Source organism: Rhipicephalus microplus, chromosome 3 (genome assembly GCF_043290135.1).
Source record: "Rhipicephalus microplus isolate Deutch F79 chromosome 3, USDA_Rmic, whole genome shotgun sequence".
Lineage (NCBI taxonomy): Eukaryota > Metazoa > Arthropoda > Arachnida > Ixodida > Ixodidae > Rhipicephalus > Rhipicephalus microplus.
In genome coordinates this window covers 247602769-247628978 of record NC_134702.1, presented here as the reverse complement: position 1 = coordinate 247628978, position 26210 = coordinate 247602769, and the positions used below count along the sequence as shown (strand labels likewise).

The following is a 26210-nucleotide window of genomic DNA, read 5'->3' as shown; positions in this document are numbered from 1 at the left end:
TGTGCCGTCTCCACAGCTTGTTTGTTTGGTTGTTTTTTCACTCCACCATTTTTTTCGGATACCTTGTGAGGGCTTCGAGTTGAATTGTTAAGAGTTATGAGGAAGCAGTGGCCCGCATCGGTCTGCCGACTGCGTGAAATTAGTTCTCTTCGAGATAAAAGCATGTAGGTCAGGGATGATGATTTGGTACGCCCGCTAAATTTGAATGAGTGGTGGCTATAGGTTATCGCAGTATGACCTATGATTAGGGGTGTAATAGTGTGCTGGCGTTCTTTGAATGAGAGTATGATGTCGTGCTAGGACGCACAGCAAAGTCTTGTGGGTTCTTTAAAAACATGGGCTGACACGAAACTACATTCAGCAAATAAGCGTGTTAGTACACGAATTGCATTACCCTTTATTATTTTAGTATGTGCTCAGGGATCAGGTGAATTCTTTAGCGTAGCGTCATGTTATACCGAACGTTGAGGGACGTTTTTCTGTAATGATTTTAAGGGGTCTTTTGAGTAATCGAAATTTTTAGCTATTAGCAAGAGTATTAGTGTGGTTGCCATTTAAAAAAAAGCGTAGGTGCATTTTGGCACACTTGAAAGACCGGCCTGGTTGCCAAAAACTCATTGCCGGCGCTTGCTGGTTCTAGCGGTTGGTCCTTGTGGTTTCATTGGTGTTGGGAGACTGCGGTTACTGTCATCTCTCCCGTCGAGCAGCTGATACTACCCGACGTCCGAGATCTTCCCGTCGGCGGAGGTGCTGTAGCTATCAAGCTATGCCTTGACCCAGCGGGTCATTCGCCACGCCAGATTAGTGTCAAAAGGACAGTCTCGCCACGGCTGGACGGAGGAAGCAACAGGGGCCGACTACACGAGACGGCGCCCACTGATTGACAGCGGCGCCAACTGTGTGGAATGTTGCCAAAGAGGGTTTTGGAGCCGCCGCTCTATCTCTTACCTGGGCCACGCATCGTTAGCGCGATGAGCAGCAGACGACGACGGCGCTGGTCAAAGGGCTCTCCCCAGAGGATTCCACGAACCTGGCACCTCTCGAAAGCGCACGCTAAGATCTTTCCGTGGGAACGCAGCCCGAGTCCGGCACCAAAAGGGTCGAGGCGCCCGTGCGTCTTCCGCTCTCACCCTCCCTGTTCTACGGCAGCGCTGCGACTAGTGGCAAGGGTGTGTGTGTATGTGCAAGCCTGTGTTGTGCCTCTATGAACATACATGATGGGTGGTACTTCATTGAGACGAACTTCCACATCACCATTGGTGCGCATTGTTTTGTGTAGTGATCCCCAACCTAGGGACCTAGGGAACGGGGGTCAACAAAAAGGGCGTGCAGCGCCTCGCCCAACTTTCTTCTTTTCTGTCTTCATCTCGACAACTCACTGTAAAGATGTAAATAAATCCGTTGAGTTTGCTCAAAGCTCTCCCCTAGTCCTTGGCTCGACGGAGCGATGGCGACCGGCCCCGCTACCCGCAGACTGCGGGTGCCACGACGCGCAACAGCCCAGAGATATATGTCTATGGTCAAAAGAAACAAACGCTGCTCAGTATGCTTTCTAGCAAGCTTATTTTTTTTATTACTTTGGTGTCAACAACGCTTCAGTTGTTGTGGAGCGTAGAATATGGGGCCGTGGATATGTGTACCTTTCACTCACGTACTTACATCAGTTTGACATTCGCGATGTGTTTCTTTGTTGTGATGTTTAGAAGACAAGAGGCGCCAGTGTGAACATGACAATAAATGTTTTACATCGGCGAGCAGTTGTCGACAAATAAATGAGCTCCAGTTCACAATTGCTCCTTTCAATGCTAGAGCAGAACACAGAGGTCACTCGATGTCGCAACGCTAGAAACGCAACTCTGGCAATTCTTGCACTCAATGTTCCTTGAGCCGTACTTAAAGGTTAACAAAGTGCGTGAGAACATGCATAAACTTTCACTTTCGACTGGCGTCGAGACGAGCCTCAGTGAGTTTGACTTTCACCCTTCCGTTCTACCACCATGATTTACACCAAAGGTTAGTCCTACCAAACGAGCCCGTACAAGTGTTATCGGCACTTTTTGGTTTCAGAATACACAATTTCTACGGATGAAAATGACAATACAGCACAGCTGTGGCATCATTTAACCTAAGTGAGCGTTTTTAATTGTGTACGGTGTCCACTCAAGAAGTGACAAACATCGATGCGACGAGCTTGCAGCATTTCTCTCAAATGTACGCCTCCCCTCACCGACAGCCGTCGGTCGCACTCGCCGGCACTTTACTGACTCTTGTGCTAGAGCATAGACACGTCAGTTTGTATGCTTACTGAACTAATATGATAGAATAATATTTATGGCGCACTGCATTCGTTTTCGTGAAGCTGTTATGTAGTTGTTCCTAACGACAGTGCAACAGCGGTGCGCTGGCACGACTGCGCTGTGCGTTGCAAGAAAAACATCACAATCAATTGTGTGGGCGTATCTATCAAAAGAGCATAGAAGCCTCATAAAGCCTGAACAGATATCGTTCTTTGGAAGGAGCGAGAAACGGGTCTTAAACTTGGCAGTAACCGTCGATAAACTCTACCTTCTTCTCAGTCCACTGAGTTGTTTTTTTCTTGCGGTTATAAATTGTAACAAAAGCATAGCGTGTTGCCATTATCATAGTGGTAATCATTACAGGTAGCACTTGTTCTTGTTTATCAAGTGTGCAATTTTCAGTTGCAGGTGCAGATCCCGTTCATCTGGTATAAACGACAAACATTACTGAAGTTAACCAGCGTGTTTGAGAGTTAACTACTTCTTTAACATCAACAACACCATCTGTCACCGGGGCGCATTGGTTAGGGTGCTCAGTTTAGAAACCGAAGGTCGCATGTACGATTCCGCGCTGCACATCCTTTTTTACGGGTGCTTTCTACATCGTTTTTGTATACAATTATTTTTATTATTTTATCAGTAGAAGCTCGTCACGGTGGTTCTGACACTGCTTCGCTATCCAGCATTGCCCGCTGGAGCGCGCCATCCACCATCCGCTCCACCATACGCCACCATACACCATGTGGCACCAACATTTCTAGCACCATAATTCACCAGAATGGTGGATGGTAGAATCCAACGTTCCTAGGGTGGACGTTTTTTTAATAGGGATATAAGGGATTTTTACTGGTATTTGTATTCACTCCTATGACCTGGTTACCACCATAAGAGTAATGAATGGTACTTGTAGCGTCAAGCCATTAAAAAACTAACGGCCTTTGTCGTTACGTCACATAACATGATAACACTTGCCGTAAAAAGATAGCCGATTCAAGTCGCTACAGTCCGAAACCAAGGTATTTCGTCCAGTGAAATAAACTTATAACTTCTTCGATTTCGGCTTTGTCACCAGTACGATCATATCGACGCATTCCACAGCACCAGAATAACCAATGATAAAGACATGCATGCTCGAATATTGTGATAGGGCCATTTTTATAAAAATGTGTTTTATGCTGGGGTCCATTGAAACCCTAGACACGTATTTTGTCATGTATAGTTTTTTGTATATTTACCCTACAAAATGAGAACAGAAAACGTTAAGAAAAAGTTTCCCTTCAGGCGTCGAAAATGGAACCTCTTGGACGGCATGATGTAAAGCTGCCAAAGCTTTAGAGACCAGAGCACGCCTATCTCGCACCTAAAGAGCCATTTAGTTCTAAGCAGTAAGGCGTGCATTTGTAGCGCCATGTTAACATGGAAACGTGTTCGGGAGTTCAAAATACGAGAAAGCGCCGTCTGTGGTTGCTAAAACAAGCAGTGAAAAAGGAAGACATTACTCAGCACTGTCTGAGAAGATCACAACACAACGCGGGAGTCGTGTAGGTGCGATATTTTCAGATTGCTTATATTTCAACCCACCAAGGAAAATGCCGAGCTCCGCTGCCAATAGGTATTTGTAATCAACAGGGAAAACAATGAGGACAGCAAAAGTATACGAGCAAGAACCGCTACTTTGTGTGTTTAAGTGTAACAATAGCTATTTAGCTTCAAATCACTGTTTTGCATGCAGTGTGGTATGCAGATCCAAGTTTTTTCCAAATAATTTTACAGGCCGCACACCAATAATAGAACATTACGACTCCCGCGCCCATACACACACTGCGCGCGTTGAGTACAAATGTAACGACTTACAATCACGGGTTAAAAAAACATGAACCCTCGAAAGCATGGCGTTCGACTGCTTTGAACTTAGACATGCTTAGAGAGTACCTAGGCGAATCTGTTCTTTCAGTCAGCGTGACCACACCACTATAAAATCATGTTATGGCTGGCCTTTCCCACCGCGCGTGTGTTCCTAGCGCTTGGCATGACTGGCATAGGTTTAAAACATGCGGTGCATGAGCCCAAAGCGTAGCGGGGTTCTAGTGACAGTCAAGGCAAGTCGCAATTCAACTGAGTGTACCGCCACGTTTCCCGCTTTTCCCGCTTTTCACATTTCTTTTCATCGCGACAATGGGCAATGGATAAAGTTGCTTCAGCAGACTGTAGTTTAGGTGCACTAAACATTCCGGACTGTCGAGAAAGGTCTTTTAGATGTTTCACCAGAAAGCTGCACACATGGAGATGATAAGCGGAAAACGTGCTCAGTGCTTGACTCGGATTGGGAAGTATCGCGTTTGAATTAAAGAGCATCGGCTAGCATGGCAGTTCAGGGTGTTGCTATGCCGTTCTTGCAAAAATGGCATGACGTCTGCCGGAATGTGGCGGAATATATTAAACTCGCTGTGTTGTGCTGTATCGATGAAACTATCACAGCAGTTGCGAGGCTCTCTACAAACGCGCCTCATATCTCTGATAGTTTCTTTCTCGCTTGGCCCACGAAGCCATTCTCAACGCACTAGAAGGAGTGGGACTCGGTGGCAGGATATATACGTGGGTTCAGAGCTATCTACAGAATAGATCATTTCACGTGCAGACAGAGAATGGCCCGACACACGAGTATTACTGCAGCCGAGGAGTCCCGCAAGGCGGAGTGCTAAGCCCGGCGCTGTTCAACCTAACACTCATTGAACTAGTTGGCAAGCAACCAAGCAGCGTACGACTTTCCATTTATGCTGATTACATCTGTGTGTGGACATCAGGTGTGACTCGACTTCAACTTCGCGCTCGACTTCAGAAGGCAGCATCAGTGACATCGTACCACTTACGCAAACAAGGGCTTGAAATCGCAAGTGAGAAGTGTGCAGTCGTGGCCTTCACCAGAAAACCAATGTCCGCTTACGGCATATCAATTAACGGGCAGTTGGTATCATGCAGCCGGAGTCACAGGCTCTTGGGAGTCGTAATCGACTAAAACTTGTCTTGGACACCCCACGTAAACTACGTGAAAAAGCGGCTGACTACCATTTGTCACTTACTCAGGTTTCTTGCTGGGAAAAGTTGGGGAATGTCTGTCGAGTCTATGTTACAGTTGTACAAGGTATTATTTACTGGATTCCTGCGGTATAGCCTACCTGTTATATCTAACACGTGCAAAACAAACCTGCGCACAATCCAAAATATTCAAGCCCAAGCGCTTAGGATATGCCTTGGTTTACCCCGCTGCGCATCGACAGCTGAAACAATTGCCGTTGCACAAAACTACTCAATCATGACGCACACCACCATTGAAACGATGCGTACGTACCTCAGACAACATGCAAGGAATCCTTCCCACCACTTGGCAACCCTTGCTACTGAGAGGCCCTGCACGAAATTTAGTGGAATTGTGTGTGCTCATTGTGCGTCGTTTACGTCAGGTTTTACGCCTGCAGAGAAACTGGAGTATCCTCCGTGGTGCCTGACACTTCCACAAGTACGTGTTTCAATTCCAGGAATACAGAAAAAATCAAATTTGCCTTCATCAGCCCTAAAACAATGGAGCTTGAGCCATCTGCACGAAATGTACAACAACCACGTGCACATATGCACCGATGGTTCAACCACAGCGTCTGGTTCTGGAGGTGCGGTGGTGATTCCAGCTAGAGGAATCACTCTGCGAATCAAGCTGTCACACGTCACTACGTCCACAGCGGCAGAACTTGCGGCTTTGCGTTGCACCATAGAGTACATCAAATCCCAAGGACCGAGTAAATGGGCTATGTTTTCCGACTCAAAACCAGCCCTACAGAGCATGCAGTCTGTCCTTCGACGAGGTTGCCATGAACAATTAACTTACGAAGTTGTCAAGCTCGTTCACCACGTCACAGAAACAGGCCACCAGGTCAAGTTTCAGTGGCTTCCTGGCCATTGTGGGATCAGTGGCAATGATTCCGCAGACAACGCGGCTCGCACATCGCACCAAGAAGAACACACCCTTCCGATTCCTTTGTCAAGGACTGACGCTGCACAGCAACTTCGTCACCTGGCACGTAGTCTGAGTCTGCAGGAGTGGAACACCCCAAGCATAAGACATACGAGATTATACCAAATAAACCCTCGACTGGATTGAACTTCGACCTCCATCCGGACTTCGTCGACGTGAAGCTTCACTTCTTTGTCGCCTTTGGTTGGGGGTTGCCTTCACAAAAGCATATAGAAACCTCATCGGATTGACCGACAATGCGGAAAGCGACGTCTGCTGCACCAAAGAGGACATCGACCATCTGATATGCCATTGCCCTCGATTTGCCTCTGAACGACAGAAGCTTTCGGACGCATTGCGACAATTGGACGATCGGCCACTCTCTGTGCAGATGCTACTGGAACACCGTCATCGCCTTTCGTCGGCCCAAAAAGCAGTCAAAGCTGTCTTGTGCTTTTCGAGGACTGCAGGCCTATGTGACCAACTTTAACTTTTGTGTAGTGCCACCGCTGCATACGCGCCAGCTGATTGACTGACAATTCTCCTTTTTTTTCTCTCTCTTTCTCTTCTCTTTCCTCTCTCTCTCATCTTTATGCCCCATTCCTATTCCCCCAGCGTAGGGTAGCAAACCGGGCATGTGCCTGGTTAACCTCTCTGCCTTCCCTGTTGTTGTTTACCCCCCCCCCCCCCTCTTCTCGCTTGGCGCTCGCTGTTGGCGAAGCGGTGAAGATAAGTAATGCAGCATAACACTTACTTGCATTGATTTAAAAGGATTCGTCGACGACGCATCTAAAAAATGGTGTCCAAGACTTCGCTCCGGGGCTTGCGATCTGCGACGCCATGCAATGCCGGAGGCGATGGTTGAAGATTTGTCTATAGTAGTGAGAAGGTCGACCACGCGAGCGTTGCGGAGTCACCAACGCACTGCTGCTCCCTGCCTTGCACTTTGTGTTAACATATGAGATCTGATTGTAGATGTCATGCAGCTTCCGCATGCACTAACGGTGTTCCACAGCCCCCTACTTAGGGTGTGTTGGCAGAGACTAGTAAAACTGCTGGAATAAGGACTGCAGCAAGGCAACAATACCGGAAGCTGTGAATGTTGTGCCTTCGTAGAGAGAAACAGAGGCCAGCGGGCGTAGAAGGCTTGCACGCGGTCTCAAGCTGCGAACCTCTGTCTCCCACACTGCTGAAGTACACTGCGATGATGTACGTACGAGCGCAGGGGTAGGTTACCCTATTACTCAGGAGCGCACACCGTGCCATTTCTCTCCATAATTGGCAACGCTTCAAAAATGCGCATATTCAGAATAATTGTTTATTGTGTGCTTGTTGGTTGTATTTGCGGGATTCACGATCTGTTGTGTCCAAGGTTATGTTCAAAACTTCAGCTATACCACCAGGTAAAACACGATCAATAGGGTTAGTCGTCGCCATGGATATGTTCCAATAGGCGTCAAAGTGGGTATGTACGTCTTAGTCAAACACTGCTAAATAATGAAACAACGACGTTGTACAAGTTGTCTATATTACTACGCATTAAGTCCTACTTCTATGAAATTACGTTTTACTTTCGTGCAATACCGAATTGTATGATGCAGGTTTTGTTCATGTTTTGTTTCTTGGCGTCTATCTTGAATTTACGCCCATCGAAAACGCTGTATTTTCGCTCAACACCAACGGTACCTGCCCTTCAATTTGAGTGAAACGAGCACCTTAACAATGCCGCGTTAGTACGGATGAAGACTACGAAGCCTACGGCGAACGCTTTTATCGCCCCGAGTTAAACAGGAGGAAGAAGATAAAGAGGATCTCAAACTTGTCGGCCACTTCTGAGCTGCTCCTCACGACCTAACGAACGGCTAATTTCCCACTCTGCTGGGCTCTTTTAAACGTAACAGAGTGTTAAAGGAGTGGGGGATACGTTCTTTTTATTCACGGCATTCAGTCGGTGATAGTCGACTCAAAGTCTCAAAGATCCATCTTTATTCTTAACAAGGACTGCCGGTGCTGCCCACAGACTGGCTGACTCGTGTATCACTTCCGTTTGCGTCATTCCCTTCATTAGTACTACAATCAATAAACGTTTTTCTTCATTGCAAAAAAGTAAGGCGTTTTTCGTCATTTTTAGGAGATAACTGGTAGTGTCATGAATTACGTGCTAGTTATTCATCATCATCACTATCATCATCACCATCATCACCATCAAGACGACGAGCACAGCGCCGAATTCGGCACGCAGCGGCCAAAAAGAGAGCGCGTGGTGATGGTGTTGAAGAAAAGAAATTGGCCCCGTATCTGCAAGTATTCTGCAAATGTCGTCGAAAGAAGATAGTCTTGCGTGTGCAGAGAGTAAACAACACATTGATGTTCTGCGCAAGAACATCGGTTAATGGTATTCTCAAGGCGCTGCGTTAGGGTGCCGCGAGCGTGCAGCGGAGGCGAAGGAGCGCATCAAGTCATGTCACACGTGAGACCTAAGCGTCATCTGGCATTGTTTTCAGAAAACAAAGCGCGTGGCTCTGAGACAAGTGTGCGCGCCCATCTCACAGGTGATAAGGTGTATAACGCAAGGCGACGGGTAGGTGCCACGACCGTCTCGTTTTAGCAAAGCGTTGGAAACACTCGTCTTTTCATGCAAGCACTGCATGGTCAGCGCACCCTGATAAGCGCTATGGTGCTTAAAGTTACTTATGTATGCCTTTTCTAGTAAAAGGCTCACATACAGAATATATACGTGTTGTTATAGTGCCCGAGACATGCGCATTAACTGCTTTTCAATTGACAATTGCACAAGCATGAACGCTCAATCTTGAGCAACATAGGTGGGCACTGCGAATGGTGTCGGCCGTTTCAAGTACCCAATGTCGTTAACAATGGACAAACAGACAAATGTTCAGACAGGCAGACCAAAATTTTTGCGTCGAAGGTCCCCAAAAAATATTGTCTTTAAAAGGAAAAAGAATGCAGAAGTTGGGAGCCTGGCCACACAGGCAGTTCTCGGCGCCGTTTCATCGACAGCCGTTCTCTTCGGACTCTTTCAGACGGTGGTTTGGTTGAGCCTTGGGTGAATTTCACCTGTTGAAACTAGCTGACGTTGCATGTTACTTGTTAAGGTGATCGAATCAGTGGTAATGTCTAATTTCTTCCCTGGCCGAGGGCACAGCTTTTGTTCAGCCTCCTTGTCTAATGATGACTTGCCATAGGTATATTTTTTCCACAGTGATGTTGGCAGCATCCCTGTTACGCTGGTGCCCTCGAGTGGTGGATATATTAGGCTCAACAACCCAAAGGCGATTCAGGCGAAGCTGCAGGCCATGACGCCACACTTCCAGCTGATAAGTGATGTTAGTCAGTTCGGAAGAGGTGCCGCTTTAGAAGTCTCGAAGAACACTTCAGACATTGTGATTGCTTCGGCGTAAACCAAAGGTGCCCAACCTAGCAGATGGTGGAACACTGATTGCGCACGAGACTATAAAAGAAGAAGAGCTGCATAGAAAAGACTTATGAGTAATCAGAGTTCAAAAATCGGATGAATTATCAGTTCATTGCGGCAACATTTAAACGCATTGTATAGCGAGCGAAAGAACACTATGAACAAGAACATTTCGAGAACCTGTTTAAATTGAATTACAAACATGCCTTATTCATTATCTTTCGTGGTAGGAAGAAGATCCCTATACCAGGAAATGTTGACTCAGTAGTTCACACCTCAAAAGAAGTACAGGAATCATTAAATCAATTAGCTGAAGGTTTAGAAAACAGCTTCTCAAAGCGTCATCATATATTTCGGCTTACACACCAGCCATCTATGACTACCATGAAATATAGACTTCCGAAATAAATAAGGGTATTGAAAGATTGCCATATGCAGCACCAGGCCACGATGTAATAACAAATACAGTGCTAAAATACTACGCAGGAAATATCCGAATGATCTTTTTGGTTCCCGTCAATTATTTCCTTAGAAGAGCTTAGATCACTTATGAATGGAAGATTGCAAAAACTATGCCATTTCTTAAGAAACAAGAGCAGACTGTAATTTACATCAGATATGAGCGATAGCCTTAACATCTAATGTAGTAAAACTTATTGAAAGGGTACTTCATGTTCATATAATTAGGTTTAATATTTAGAAACAACCGTCGAGTTCTTCTCAAATTGGCTTTAGATCTGGATATTGCATATGGCATGCACATGTAAATCTCGAAAGTCGTATTCACATTGCCCATCACAAAAAGCAGTATGTGGCTTTAGTAACGTTAGACATATGTAAAGCATACGATAGTGCAGAGTAGCTTATCTTGATTATTCAGTTATAGAGTCATAGTTTCCACCTTATATAGTAGCATGGATGACGGATTTTCAGGCGAAGAGAATTCTACTGTTATCAAGCCGGTTTCTCTTCCTCTAAGCACAAGCAAACCCTAAGTGTACCTCAGGGGTCAGTACTTCAGGGGTCAGTACATTGAATATATCGCGACCAAAGCAGTTCGCACAATCAGTGTATTGCGGAAGTTGAGCAATTGTAGATGAAGTATTAGAATGCAGGCACTTTTGATTATATGTAAAATGTATGTCTGACCTTTGAGAGAGCTTGGCTGCGTTCTTTTTTCAGGTGCACAAGCCTACAAGCTTCGGCCACTCGTTCTATTGGAAAGAGATGCTTTATGGCTCTTCGTACGACTTCCAAAGTGTACTAAAAAGGCAGGGTTATACTTTAAAGCACTATTATTTACCATATTTCGTCACTTTAACATTCTCACTGTGCAGGCATTTCGACCATTGGTGAGAGATGACGAAAACCGAGGAAAGATATGACGCCTTGCGACACTGGATTGTTCCGGACGAATTTTCACTCTAGTGTGACCAGAAGCTTGCTGTTTTTCTGAAGGAGCGATGTTGCATCGATTTGGACAGTTTGGCCAAAACAGCTTATATATACCTCGAAGCCCACGGTCTTAGCCACCTCGCTAGAGGTAAAAAAGAAACTGCACATGTGAAGAGTGAGACACCAACGAAGGAGTCAACAAACACTCAGGGAAACCCCACTACTTCATATGTAATATGCGAAGACAGAAGCCATCCGACTGTTGGTCTAAGTTTACGGGAAGCAAGTAGAGGGCGAGGAGGAGATCCCAACGCCGATCGACGGCCGGAGGTGATAGCGTCCCGAAAGGAGCGGCCCTGGCGAGTGCCGCGCTGTCTCGCTTGTCGATGTTGTTGACAGCGGTCCTGGCCTTCTCCAGTGCTTGGAGGCGCACCACGCGGCCATCCGAATAGGCGATAATGACGGATGCTTTGCGCTGAATTTGGCAGGAAGGGCAGCGTGGCTCGTTAGCCGGATGAAGGCCGCTGCAGTTATTGCAGCGAGGGTGCTCCGCAGGACACGGTGCTTTAGGGTGGCTGCCGCCGCAGCGGATGCAGTGTTAGTCGCATGAACAGATCGCGGTGACGTGGCCGAAGCGACCACAGCGGGCGCACTGAAGGGGCCGCTGGAGGCGCGGACGAACCGGCCGGCGGAGCTTGAAAAGAAACACCTCCAGTGGTATGGTGGTCCCCTCAAACGTGACGGTGACGCACCCACCACGACGTATACACGAGAGGACCGGAACGGCCGAGTCGATGTTGGCCGCGATGTCAGCGGGATCCAGGTCCTGGTCAATGCCATAGATGAGTACAACACACGTGCTGTCCATGAGGAACTTGGACTTGACGTTTAAAGAGATCCGCCAGTCATCGAGGAGCTCCACTGGATCTGCCACCGCTGGGATGTCGACGGCAACGAGGTTGCGTCAGAAGTTGACGCGGACGCGCCGGGTGGCAGTGAAACCGGAAAAGAACGCCGCGATCGAGTCACGAGTCATGGCGAGGAAGTTGGCTTGCTTCCCCACGGTTCTGTAAATGATGGTGCCACCGCGATTTCCCACAGATGTGGAAGAGGGAGGGGTGACACGCTCGGGCGCCATCATCGTGTTGACTTTGGTGGCCGGGATGAGGGAGGGGGTAGGAGGAGGGGCAGAGAAGCACGGAGTAGAGACCTCACTCGGCGCACCTGTCGTGTCTTTTGTTGCAGGCGACGAGGGAGGCGTGGTATGGTCCCATGAGGAGCTTGAGATGGACGATGTGTCGGTCTGGGCAGAGTCCGCTCGAGAAGGGGTGCCATGAGTAGAGCACTTTTCTTGCACGTGACATGGGGTCAGGTTAGTGGAATTCGAAGAAATTGAGATGAGGTGGTCTGTAGTGACAGGAGCCGCAAATTCAGGAGGCTCGGAGACGGCTTGAAGTGGACTTTTTCCCGCTGTGGGTGTTGTCTGCTGAATCTCTCTCTCTATCTCTGCCTTCTTATAGCAGCAGCAACTTCGAGCTTCTGCCTGTGCAGGGCGACAGCCTTATCTCTCTGCTATCCAGAGCCCCGAGCGAAGAACCAGTGGAGCTGGGAGTGGGTGCGGTAGGCTGCCACTGAGTGTGGGTCCTCATCCCTGAAGATATCCCCTAGTGTCAGTCCAGTCGCCATGGTGAGCCCTGAAAAGGGCTGCACGCACGGAGATGCGAAACGGCGGTGCAAACAGTAGAAAGGCCGGTAAGAGCGAAAAGAGGGACGTCCTCTCACGCTGAAATTTCCAACCGAACTCTCCGGTTCCCACGTGCCAAACGCCGTTATGGACGCTAAGCGATGTATTCGCAATTCTTCACGATTCCTTTCGGGGAGGCGGGGACATTTTTTAAATGCGAAGCATTTCTTAGCGAACTTCGGCGACTTTGAGCGTATCTATCTATCTATCTATCTATCTATCTATCTATCTATCTATCTATCTATCTATCTATCTAGCCGCCTACGACTTTTAGCTCTCCTGGCCATTCCGATAATGGTATTGATACCAAACTTAGTATGACGTAACATGACTGTATGAGGAACATATCTGACTAGTCATAACCTAAAAATCATGAAGTGTATATCGTGAATGTCATAACTTATATTTTATGATACTGCAGCTCTTGCGGTGGTTTCCTTCACACGGCATGTTGCAAAACTGGTATGGTATGACATAATTGCATGGTGAACACAAACGACAGATCCTAACTTTGAAATCATGACACGAGTGTCATGTAACAACATGGCTACTTACCACGCTCATGCGCTCGCACCTGTTTCGCTCGCGTTACATGTACCAAACTTCGTGTTACGGTACGTGAAGGGGTGACGAAGGTATGTGACTGGTGCAAACATGATAATCAGGAGATGGGTGTCATGAAACAACATGACTACATTCCACACTCATGATGCGCTGGTGGCCGTTTCGCTAGCTTCACTTGTACCAAATTCGGTAATACGGGACGTGAATGGACGACATAGGTAAATGACACATCCAAGCGTGATAATCATGACATGCGTGTCGTGTAACAACATGACTACATGCAACCCTCATGATGCGCTCGCGGCCGTTTTGCTTGTTTCACATATGCCAAATTTCGGCTGGTTTCCGTCGGGCAGCGCGCCGACGGATGCTTGTCGCGCCGGTCACGCATGGCGTCAGACTATAGAATGCTCGCGTTTGGCTATATAAGGTAGCGTCGCTGTGCCCAGCGTGCGCGCGGCTCCATGCTACATTGGAGTATATTGGGCCTTTTATGATGCACTCGTGGCCGTTTTGCTGGCTCCACATATACCGAATTTGGTGTTACGTGACGTAAACGAACGACAAAATACATGGCTGGTGCAAACATGATAATCCTGACAAGCGCGTCATGTATTACATGACAGCATACCACGCTCATAGCGTGCTCGCGGCCGTTTCGCTAGCTCCACATATAGTAATTTTGGTATCAGGGGACGTGAATAGACGGCGAAGGTAAACGACACATTCAAGCATGATAATCATGACACAGAAGTCATGTACGGCATCATTTACCTCCAACTCGTTGCGTAGTGCTGATTTTGATGTGACATAACAACTTCTCTCATTCGTGCTTCGCATACCTTCGATTCCCACTGTATGTAGGTTCTGCAAATTTTTTCTTAATTTTTTTTATTCTGTGTTAACATCTAGTGTCTCTTTTTCTCTCTTTCTCCCTACTTTGAAAGGGTGGTGTCACCAAGTTTTGAGGCTATCCAAGCCTGATATGGGTTTTCTCGGTATAAAAGGACTCCCCACACGAAAGTTGGACAAAAACAATTCGTAAAATATACTTCGCTAAAACTGCTGCTTGGGCGAGTTGGTTCATGAATATTTAGACAATTTTATAAGCGTAAAAAAGATGGAACTTTTCGAGAAAAACCAACACACAGCGCTGTGTGTGTCTTTCTTGTCTATAAGTTCTGTCTTTTCGCGCTGATAAATATGCGTAGGATATATTTTAATTCAGTTTTAAAAGTGAAGGTCAATGCCCACTCTTACAATTTAGACCCATTGCTTGTGCCGGAACACTGACATTTCAGAATAGGAAAAGCAAGGACAGTTGGCGTGACGTCACACCAGATCTGTAGTGAAGAGTGTGTTGGCGTCCCTTGCAGAGAAACTGTGCGTCCGTCAAGGACACTGGGTGCTTTCGAAGAGCCACTCAACGCGTCCTTGTTCGTCAGAGACGCCACAAGCGTCCAACAGTGGGCTGCCCCGCGCTCCTTTAGCCATCGGCGCCGATAATAGGACGATGCATCTAGCGTCAGGTGGCTTCCTCGTCTACGTTCTGTAAGTGTGTTGTAAATATAAACGCTTTGTTTCCTTCTGGCTACCTTTTGCCATGACACTGCCTCGATGCTATTGCAACTAGCCATGACCTCTGTCAGCACGTTTGGTTTTTCCAGCGCTTGTGTGATGCTCGACGTATACAAAAAAAGATTCAGTGCCAGATAATTAAACTCGAGTCACAACGTTGGACTGTTTTTTGTGAGTCACTTGAGTCACGAAAACCTTTATCCCAATTGTGGAAGACGGTACGAGGTCTCCGCACAAAACCCACTAAATGGTCACCATTCAGGGCTCCCGCGCTTTCTGAACAGAGATCCGGCATTGACGTGGCAGAAGACTTCTGTGCCAGGGTATCTGGGCCACTCGCAGGGCCCAATAGACTATTGCCCTCGACTAACGGTCCACAAACACTGGATTCCCTCATAAATATGGCTTTTTCAATCGGGGAGCTCAGAGCAGCACTAGCTTTGTGTGGACGCACGTCGGCACCTAGGCCCGATAGAATTTCTTATAGGGCCTTGTGTCATCTGGGTGAACGCACGAGAATCCTTCTTTTGGAGTTGTACAACAAATCCTGGCAAGATGGAACGCTCCCGACAAGCTGGAAGACAAGTCGCTTAGTTCCACTTCTGAAACCAGGCAAGTCACCGTTGGAGCTCTCATTTTATCGCCCGATCGCATTGGCTAGTTGTGTAGGCAAAGTTATGGAGAGGATGATCCTGGGACGCCTAGAGTAGTTCTTGAAGTGTAACAACATCTACCCATATGCCATGGCAGGTTTTCGGCACGGTTGAGCATCGATTGACAACGTAGTCGACCTGGTCACTTACGTCCAACACGAGAAAAGCCGTAAGCGTCTCTGCGCATCTTTGTTCCTAGACGTTAAAGGGGCGTATGACAACGTCACGCATGAAGCTGTTCTCACCGCTCTCGAAGATATAGGAGTAGGTGGGCGGATGTATCGCTGGAAACGTACTTATTTGTCCATGCGATCCTTCTCTGTCAGCACTGAAGACGGTCCAACCTCTCCACATTACTGCCACCATGGCGTCCCCCAGGGTGGCGGACTCAGCCCTGTGCTGTTCAATCTTACGTTAATTGCTCTCACTGAGCATCTGCCATGCACGGTCAGGCTATCAATGTACGCAGATGATATCGGCGTTTGGGCATCGGCTGTAACACGCCTGCAGTTACGAGGAAGAATTCAAAAAGCTGCCACTGAAACATTACGCTACCTACGAAATCGAGGCTTGGAAATTTCTTCCGAGAAATGTGCCCTCGTAGCTTTTGCACGAAAGTCTATGGATAAGTACACTATAAGCATCAATGGTCAAACTGTACTATACGTTCGATCGCACAAGTTTTTGGGCGTCATAATTGACAGGACTCTCTCATGGAGCGATCACGTTTCGTACATGAAGAAACGGTTAATGAACATCTGTAATATACTGAAGTTCTTTGCAGGAAAAACTTGGGGATAGTCTCCCAGTGCAATGCTACAGCTGTAAAGAGTACTTTTTCTCGGTTTTCTGCGGTACAATTTACCGGCATTGACCAATGCAAACAAAACAAGCCTTCGAACGCTACAGAGTGTTCAGTCTCAGGCACTCCCGATTTGCCTCGGCTTGCCTCGTAGTGCATCGACAATGGCTACTATAGCTATCGCCGGTGACCACCTCATCACGACACATATCGACGTTGAGGCACTCAGGACACATATAAGGCATATTGCTCGGACACCTTGCCACCACCTAGCCTCTTTACCAGCAGACGGACCATGTTCGTAATTTTGCCGAACGGTCACCATATATCGCGATTCTTTGCCAACATGCTTCACACCCGCCGCCAGGCCTTCGACTCCTCTCTGGTGCCTGACTCAGGCTAACATCAAGCTAACTATACCTGGCATCGAGAAAAAAACAGATTTGTCGTCACCTGCTCTTAGACAGCTTGTTCTGCTCTTGTTATACGAGACGTATCAAGGCTGTATACACGTGTACACCAACGGCTCTGTTTTACAGAAGAGTTCAACGGCATCATTTGTTATACCGATAAAAGACGCGACAAGAAATGTTAAGACCTCTTACCTCACGACATCAACGGTAGCAGAGCTCACAGCTCTTCTTGCCACATTGCATTGCATCAACGACCAACAGCCACAAAAATGGACAATTTTCAGTGACTCAAAGGCGGCACTGCAATCCTTTCTATCACCTTTACGCCACGGCTCGTACGAACAGCTGGTATTTGAGATTGCAGAAAAGACTCACCAACTCATTGAGGAAGGACATGAAATAGCCTTTCAATGGCTCCCAAGTCATTGTGGAATAATTGGCTATGAACGGGCCTGCCCGTTCTGCCCATACTGAAAGCGATGAAATATCAATTCCGCTTTCCAGAACTGACGCTGCACGGAAATTCTGCATGCTTGCTCGCAAGCGCACCTCGTCACAATGGAACGAGTCACATTTCATCCATGCACGGTTAGGTACTTTGGACCCAACTCTTAGTCTTTGAATTCCTCCGGAATTACGCCGACGAGACGCTACTATGCTGTGCAGAATATGGTTGGGCGTCGCATTTACCAATGCGTACGCGTTCCGCGTAGGAATGGCTGACACTGCTGCATGCGACCATTGTGGCAGTGATGAAACAACTTGGCACATTCTGTGTGAATGCCCACAGTATTGCTCGCAGAGACAGTCACTCTGCATTGCACTAGATGAACTGGACAACCAGCCTCTTTCAGAAGAAAGAATCCTGCGCTGCCGACAGGAGATTATGTCGCAGAAGAAGGCTGTGAAGGCATTCCTGCGCTTCTTGCGTTCAACCGGCCTGTCCAAACGGCTGTGATCGGAACTCCCTGAATGTGTGCGCATGTGGTTTTTTTTCTAATTTATTTTTATCTCTATATTTCCATCCTCTTTCCGACCCTTTTCCCCACCCCCATACAGGGTAGCAAATCAGTTCATCTAGGTTAACCTCCCTGTCTCTTCATATTATTTGTTTCTCTCTCTTGTATAGCACGTGCGTGTGAGAGCTGACAAAACTCAGAACGATGTGCGTCACAGCTTCGTGTGGTCACGTGGCCAAGCTACCTATGTATTGACGTCACTGCCCAACTCAGCATCGTAAAACCGAAAACGAAAATGGTCCATATAAGTATAGCAATAATAATTTATTTAGCGAAATTACACGTATCTTGATTTGTGTATCCTGTTTCCTGGAGCTGAAGGAAACGCTTACAGCGAAGGACACGCACTCCACAATTTTGGTGTGACCACCCCTTTAAGTCTCCGATCATCTTTCCTACATAGGGTAGCTAGTCAGCGATTTGCATTTTTGCTGGCAAATTTTCCTGGTTTTTTTTTAGTTCAGGGTTCCCTCTCTTTTGTTCTTTAAAATCCTGTATTCGTTAGTGGAGGGATGACACCTCTGCCAATGTCATTGAAGTCAAAGAAGAGCAGCTCTCGAGCGAGATCTTTTGGTAGGAATGTTCGGGTTGTGTCAGTGTTTTATAATGACTCAGTTAAGAAAATTGGAACTAAAACATGGCAAAGCGCGAATCATGAAATATAGCAACTGTATGTCGGTGCGCGAGCACTGGATTGAGGAAGCTTCACAGAAATTACACGGAATTCGAGTAAACTTCTGCAGATATTAGTGTGGTTAAAGCTACTGTGAGGAAGTACAGCATTCAAAAACAAAAGATAATCATTTCTTGCGGCTAAAGCTCCAATGAAAACTGCCGAAAAATCGACAGGTGTCCCACATTGTTGGAATAAATGTCATATATGTGCTAAGTAATTAGCAAATTCTATGCTGGATTTCATTTCTTTGAGCCATGTGTCACAAGGTGGATTGACGCCTTCGTGTTAATTGAGTAATTTTGCACATATTGTGGGCATAGAGATATGCTGTGTACATTAGAGTGTAAGGGGCAGCTCATGGTCCGATAACACGCTGGTACTAACGTTACTTTTATCACCACGACGTGCAGGCTAAAGTGCGGGGACATGCGCATCATAAGAATGTCGTCACAGGCGCATTGGCGCGTTGGTAGCTAGGGTTTACGAACTTAACACATGCACCCAGCCAACACGGTCCCCGCTTTTATTGTTCGTTAGCAAAGACCTCTTTTTTCCGAAAGAGTTGGAATGATTGGTGTGGTTCGGTCGTGAATATCTGGCTGCCATGCGGAACGGCCGATTTCGGTTCAGGCTTGCGCTGAAAGTTTTGCTTTTCGCTTCTATTGGGTTATTTGAGCCATCGAACATTCAGACCGCGTTTTCTGTGGTATGAGCTGTTGAATTGCATTAACTTTTCAGGGGCGAGGCTTCTTATGTCATGCGTCATGCGCCCGTGATGTATGTAGCAGTAGTAGTCTTTGTAGTAGTAGGTAGTCCTTAGAATGTCTGCTGGATTGCGGTACTTCTATATGATGAAAAGATGCAAGCTGACGGTACTTGGAGTGTTCACTAGATGGACGGATGGCCGCATGCGTGGACTGACAGATATACAGATGCACGGATGGACAGACGGGCGGGTGCACGGAGGCACAGATGCCTGCACAGACGGACGAATGGACGCACGTGCGGATGCATGAACGGACGCATGGACTTACACAAAGAGAGACGCACGGATAGACGCATGCACGGATGCGCGAACGGACGCATGGACGTACACACGCACGGATGCACAAACGGGCGCATGGACGGGCACGTGGCCTGGCACATGGAAGGACACACAAACGGATAGATGGATGGACGCACGGACGGCCAGACAGACATATGAACGGGCAAACGGACGTATGGATGGATGGACAGACGGATGAACGCACAGACAGACGGACGCATTGATAGACAGATGTACACACGACCGTACGGATACATGCATTAACGCAGAGACACACGCACGGACGCACGCATGGACGAGCGCATGAACGGACAGATGGTCGCACCGACGAACGGAAGCAAGAACGAAAGGATGGACAGAAGCGCGGACCGACTGACGGACTCTCCGCCTAACTCATCAGCATTCAGTCCGCGGATATTCTGTGCTTTTTTTACTTCACACCATGGTTTATACACTGAATCACCTGTGGCGCCATGGTTGCCACTCACTTTCGGGGGAATTGCGCCAAACGAGGAGCAAGAAGTCGCCAAAAGTTGCAAATGATTTAGCGAATTCGCCAAAATATTGACAACTTAGGTATGTCCGGCGCACCTAGAAATAAAAATGTTCAATTACGTAAAGCCTCGTAGATAAAAGTTTGACTCGAAGCCCTCTATTATACTGACGTTTCTCGATGCCAGTCAGATCATCCGATTCACTGTGGTTTTGCTTGGTGCACCTGTTGCTCCGATTAGTCGCGTGGAAGATTTATGCTGCAAGGGTCACATCAAGGCCAGCCCTCTCTCTGCCTGAGGAACGGAGCAGCCCATCTCCCGACCACTTGCCAACTTCGACCCCACCAGGGATACTTCAATGATGTTTATTCTCTCTCTCGCTCTCTCTCGCTCTCTCTCTGGTATGTGGTATCCTCTTCATATCCTTCCGTCTATGCTCTATACTTTCAAGTTAAAAGTTCAGTAAATCTGGTGTGAATACCAAGGAAACGTCGTTTTCAGACAGCGTTACGTCCCCATGTATCACTAGAACGGTTTGATGAAGGTAGGAGGACAGAGATATTGAAGAGAGCAATCATTGGTGAGGCTTGCACATTTTCGAAGTTGTTTTGTAGAATTATCTTGAACAGTAATTCTAAGCACTCCAACCGGTTATTTAGATGCGCGTGGAACTGTGCACTATTCAATGCAAATTTTATGCCTTCATTGCTCAAAATTTGAATTGCTAACTTGAGGTTAGGGCTTTTTGAGATTGTGTGTGGCAGGAACAATGCACTATCTCTGTTTCTTAAGGTCAGTGAGCTCCAGGAGATCCGTGTATTGAGAACATCATATAAGAGTTGTATAATTTGCACTTCTCAGTTTTTCCGCGTTTTGTTGACGATATTCAATCTGGAAAATATATCATATCCAAAAATAAGAATATACTCACGTATATTCCCAAACTTCATTTTGATAAGACGATGCCACGGTGAAATAATTCACTCGTATTGGTCAAATATATATTCCTTCACCTGCTTTAAAACATCGCAAACCTATGTCATGTATAGCTAGTGTGAATAGAGAAACCACGATGTACCACCAATGGCAAGTGAGGGAGCCCTCCCGCCCCCTAGATTGATAAATATGACAAAATCATCCTTCAAGTCGAACATAACCACACAAAGCCTGTCTACATAACACATATCATTAAACTATCGATCCCTGAAGTTTTTTGTTTTTTTTTTTGCAGCGTCATTCCCTTATTTGTAGCCTTTATGGGCGGCACGCAAAACCTACTTGTTGTCGGTAAATAAATATTGTCTTCGCAGCTGTAAATTATGTCAGGACTCTACCGAACTACTAAGCAGTGCGAATAAGTTATTTAAAAGTACTCTGCAGCCTTCCCAAAGCTGACCGTAATTTAGCCTGGTTATGCTTTCGCTGCACTTCCAATAATATGCAATTTTTGAAGCATGAACGAACAGAGAAGCCGATGACTTGGTCCACCCGAAAAGTTTCTTTTAACAAATGTTAACTCTGTCTACTGAATTAAGGGAACTTCCAGCATTGAGGGAGCATCACGAAGCTAATCGAAACAACTAGAGCTTTGGCGGTTGGAACGCGCGCCTAACGTGTCGTCGTGCCACTTCTGGAGCGAAACAGTAGAGATACTTCAAATGCCCGAGCGATCAACTATAGCCATACATCAGTGCAATGTGGCACGTGAAGTAACCACCGACACAATTTGCTGAGATCACCCTGGCGGACGCAAGGGTACCTCCTAGATCTTGACAAATAGTGGAGGTACAGGTACCGAAAGGCGCGTAATATGCACTTTATACTCATTTGTCTGAAGCCATGAAACAGAGAGAATGATGTAGGCTATTTGTTGGGAAGACAGTTCACTAAGAATGCATAACTCAGTCGAGACAAAGGCGTAAAATTGCCGAAATTTTCCATGTCACCTTTCGTAATTTCAAGTCACCCCGGGCCTCTCATTTTCTTCGATTTGGCGAAAGTACCGACCAGAGGCAACCCTTCGTGGCGCGTACCGGCTCACCAAGGGCCATGGCATGGGTTTATGTGACACACGGAACTTATGGAAACAATTTCATGACGTAAGCGACAGGCAAGTTTTGTTCGTTTAAACATGGCCTGTGTGTCGTGTTTCTCACAAACACAAGTTCTTGTAGGACAGTTGTGGTGCGTGCGAAGCTCGGAAAACGATCGACAAAGTGCCAATATGTGGGGCGTTAGATACGAGCTCTCAAGGTGCCTTTACGTTACTAAAAAGGAAGTTTTTCGCGTTTAAAACATGCAGATGACCGTTACTTTTGATTTAACTGTCTCATAGTCTCCCTCGCGCTCCGTGCTTTATGTGCCCTGGTACAGGCCTGGCACGCGCTGCAACAGTGGTCTGAGAGAATGCAGACTAGGCGTGTTGGTATAGCATATCCGAGGTGTAAAGCGAGTCGACGACCAGGAGGCTCTGTCAATGTGTACTATTCTTCTGTCGTCGTCAGCGCCTTTGCATTAAATCTTATTTGAGGGTTTGCAAAAAAGAGCGTGTACAGGACCAGCCGTTCACAATGTTTCAGCGAATTCAATCAGTTATTTTTTGGTATTTATTCATACACGAGTTCTTATCGTAGCTAGCAGTATGTTTCGATGTAAAACATGCCAAGTATAACTCTTCAGTTGAACCATACTTATACATTTTCATTTCTGAAAGCACTACACGAATACCGACCGAACGTGCATAAGGTGCTGAGCCCAATGTGCATGGATGCCCCTTGAAAATATGTTTTATTTACAAAAAGAAATGGTTGGCCTAAGGTGCCTCAATGTACACGTGAAAAATACAGTTCACTAGTGTTGGGAAGTCAAAAAGACGCATTGTTTCATTGTATATACATCACGAAGATGAGTGCTGTACTGAATATTGCTTCGAAGTAGAGTCCGCTTCACCATGATACGAAGAAAGTAGGGTTATAATTAGCTAAAAAAATTAACGCTGTCATCGCGCTCACCTCCGGGACCTGGTGTCCAGAAACGGGACAAATACAGCAGCACCGATGAAAACCATGGTCGTCGAAACCAGAGCACTGCTCCAATGACAGCGGTAATAAGCGCCGTCAGAAAAATCATATTCTCTCACTTTCCGTATACCGGTAAAATGCTCACTGCTCAATCCAACGTTCATTCCCTCGCACTGGTCGAAGAAGAATAATTGGCGACGAGACTCTGCGCACAACGTCGTGCTTTATCTAACGCGCACTCGAAGCAATGTTTGCTTTCGGAAGGAGACATGGCGGTGAGAGGGAAGGAGCATCATCGTCGACGCAGACAACCGAGACCTCAAATGGAGGTGCAGTGACGAAATGAAAACTTCATAAATGGCAACAGCGGGCCCCCAATGGCCTGACTCATGCTACAGCTCTCTCTTCACACCATTGTCCGGCGCGCGCACAACGTGGCGCCCTAATGAAAGAGGCCTTGATGCGGTGGTCACGGAGGTTGCGGCACCCTTGCGACACCCGACGCCCTTCCTACGGCAACAACAACGCTGCACCCCGACGCGGGCAATGTATGATGTCTGGCCAGTGGCAACTCCACTCGTCGCTGATGTGATCTGTTCGCTGTTAGAGCTTTCGAAATGGTGCGTGGTGAGTGTTTAGCGGGCTGGAATCATCGCACGGAGGGACGAACTGCCGATTCGATCAGCGCACGAACACGAGCTGCTCACGACGTGATTTGACGCAGCAGCATAACTGCATGTGGTGTCATGTAGACGAGTGCATTGATTAATGGATTGATTGATCCATTGATCGATATGTTGGGTTTAACGTCCTCAAACGACCATGTGATTATGAGAGACGCCGTGGTGGAGGGCTCCAGAAATTTTCGCCAACTCGGATTCCTAACGTGCTCTCAATTCTGAGCACACGGGCCAACAGCGTCTTTCGGTTCCGTTGAAAAGGCAGCTGCCGCAGCCGGGGTTCAATCCCGCGCCTTGCGGGTCTGCAGCCGAGTACCTTATTCACTAGACTACCACGGCGGCGCTCATGTAGAGCAATCAGGTGAATTTATGGCTGAACAGTTATGCGTGCCGTTTGTACGACTGACGATGAAAACGGTCATCATCATGCTGACACGTGCTGATTTCGTAATGTTATGCTTCGGTACCCTAGCATATACACCGGGCGGGCGCTGTCTCACTGCACTTATTTTTGTTGCCTGTGATGCGATAACTTGAATGGGCGAAAGATCCTGTAAAAAGCGAAAGAGCAAAAAAAAATAAATTACGGAAGCAACAGCGAAAAAAGTAAAAAAATCCTCTGAAAAGCAAATACAGATAAAAGATGTCGAAAAAATAGACACAAAATGTAGAAGTACCAAATAACAACACAAAAGCAGAAATAAAGAAAAGTGGTAGCTTCGCACTTCCAGTGCCAAACGTAAAAGAAGTGGGGAGGTAAATAGTTTTTTTGGTCAGTTTTCCTTTTTTTTCAAAAAGGTTGTAAAATGGTCTAGTTAGCGTGTCTTCATACTGAAATATTGGCAGCGCAAGCTAGCAGGACGCAAAAGAGGTACATGTGTACGATGGTACACAAGCCAAGCTTCAGTGTATGCTAGTTTGTCTCCTTGTTTTGCGGTCCGTTAGCTAGCGCTGTCAATATATCAGTGTGCTTTTTTTTTTCACCTTTCTTTCTACTCTTTTTCTGTTTACGCTGTAGTTCTTATCTTTCGTTATGTTTAATTGTTTTTTACACCAAAAGGTCTTATGGAATCACAACAAGGGTCACGTGCACCGTAGAGCTGTCCACCGCCGCCGCCGCATCCAGTGCCCGTAACCACTATCGCGCGAAATAAGAAAAAAATGAATAAAAACAGCAAGAACCAGTTATAATTCGACCCTGCATCACCTAGCCTAGTGTTCCACCACTGAGTCACACCGACGCGCGAAGCTCTATTACAAACTGACCCTATGCAGGCTTAGTGTGAAGAAACGAGTGCGTTAACATAAGCGCTAAAACCTTTTACTGCGGCCAAGGACCAACCAGGCGTTCCACAATGCGAATATTTTAGCGAGTGTGTCTTTGAATGCTTCCTGTTATTGTTAACATTCTCACGTGGCTAATACCCACTGTAGGGCATTAGCCAAGAATTCAGTGATTGTATCAATTGTAACGAAGTTTTGGAGTAATAAACTAATGCTACAGTCACAATTCTTCATAAAAATCAGCCCCAGTCACAAGCCTTCATAAGCGTCAAAAATAGCGGAAAATTTTGCAAGTGTGTCGCGGGTGCCACGTTTCTCCGAAGAATGAAGGAGCACTGCACAGTGAATGCCTGCGTGCTACCTTAAATCATGCTGAATGATGGCGTAGTGGGTACGCTGCTAGTGTGTTTGCGGCAATTATTGAAAAAGTGTTTTAAAAAAAGACTCTGAAAGGCCGCGATTCCAGCTTTCGTTGTTACTGTGCTGCACGTGCCGCGCCGGCCTTACGTTTTTTTTCTCCTCTGTCTTTTCTTTTCCTCTCTGTCTCTTTAATTTTATTGCTTGTATCATCTTTATATTTATGTGTGCTTTTGCCTGAGTTACACCATGCGGCTGCAGTAAAGAGCCCAGGCATTTAAAGTGCTCCACTCTTAGTATTAGCGTCCAAGCGCTCGAAAACTACAACGTCGGTGCGAGTTCGCGCTCAGTACGTTAGACGGTAGCCCTGTCGGACAATCTCTGCAACGACTGCGAGAGCTGCTACCAAGTGCCCACACCGACATGCTGGTGGCAAACGACAAACAACCACCACTGTTACCGGCGACCGTTCTGACGAGAGAGGAGCGGTAGTTTTGCTTCCGCTGGGGACCGGCCGCGGGCGGCCTGCGGCACGCATGTGCTCCACGGGTCGCTGCTCATCGCCTGCGTGCCTCAGATACGGCGACGAAAAAGCACTGGAGCATAAAACTGGCTCCTACCCTGCATATGCTGCTGAATTATGTGCGATGGTAATCTGCTATAGCCTGCTCGGCTTCCCTGCAACAGTGGCTTGTCGCATTCCTCGATGCCGATCTTGGGCTTCGCCTCCTGTCGGACATTGCGCAG

General features: G+C 46.9%; 1 protein-coding gene and 1 long non-coding RNA gene across 4 annotated transcripts in view; one reads left to right on the top strand and one right to left on the bottom strand.

The window, feature by feature from the left end:
- LOC119161150 (rifampicin phosphotransferase) overlaps positions 1 to 23363 on the bottom strand; it is a 586004-nt gene extending 562641 nt beyond the window's left edge. For 2 of the 3 annotated variants that reach the window (XM_037413539.2, XM_075890884.1), the window contains exon 1: positions 23134 to 23362. In XM_037413539.2, the coding sequence (XP_037269436.2) occupies positions 23134 to 23251 (118 nt within the window). In that variant the 5' untranslated portion in view covers positions 23252 to 23362. Of the gene's footprint in view, positions 1 to 23133 lie in introns of all 3 variants that reach the window. The other variant, XM_075890885.1, reaches the window with a different exon arrangement.
- LOC142804206 (uncharacterized) overlaps positions 14821 to 26210 on the top strand; it is a 52314-nt gene continuing 40924 nt past the window's right edge. The window contains exon 1 of the long non-coding RNA XR_012894510.1: positions 14821 to 14993. This is a non-coding gene — a long non-coding RNA (uncharacterized LOC142804206). The remainder of the gene's footprint in view (positions 14994 to 26210) is intronic.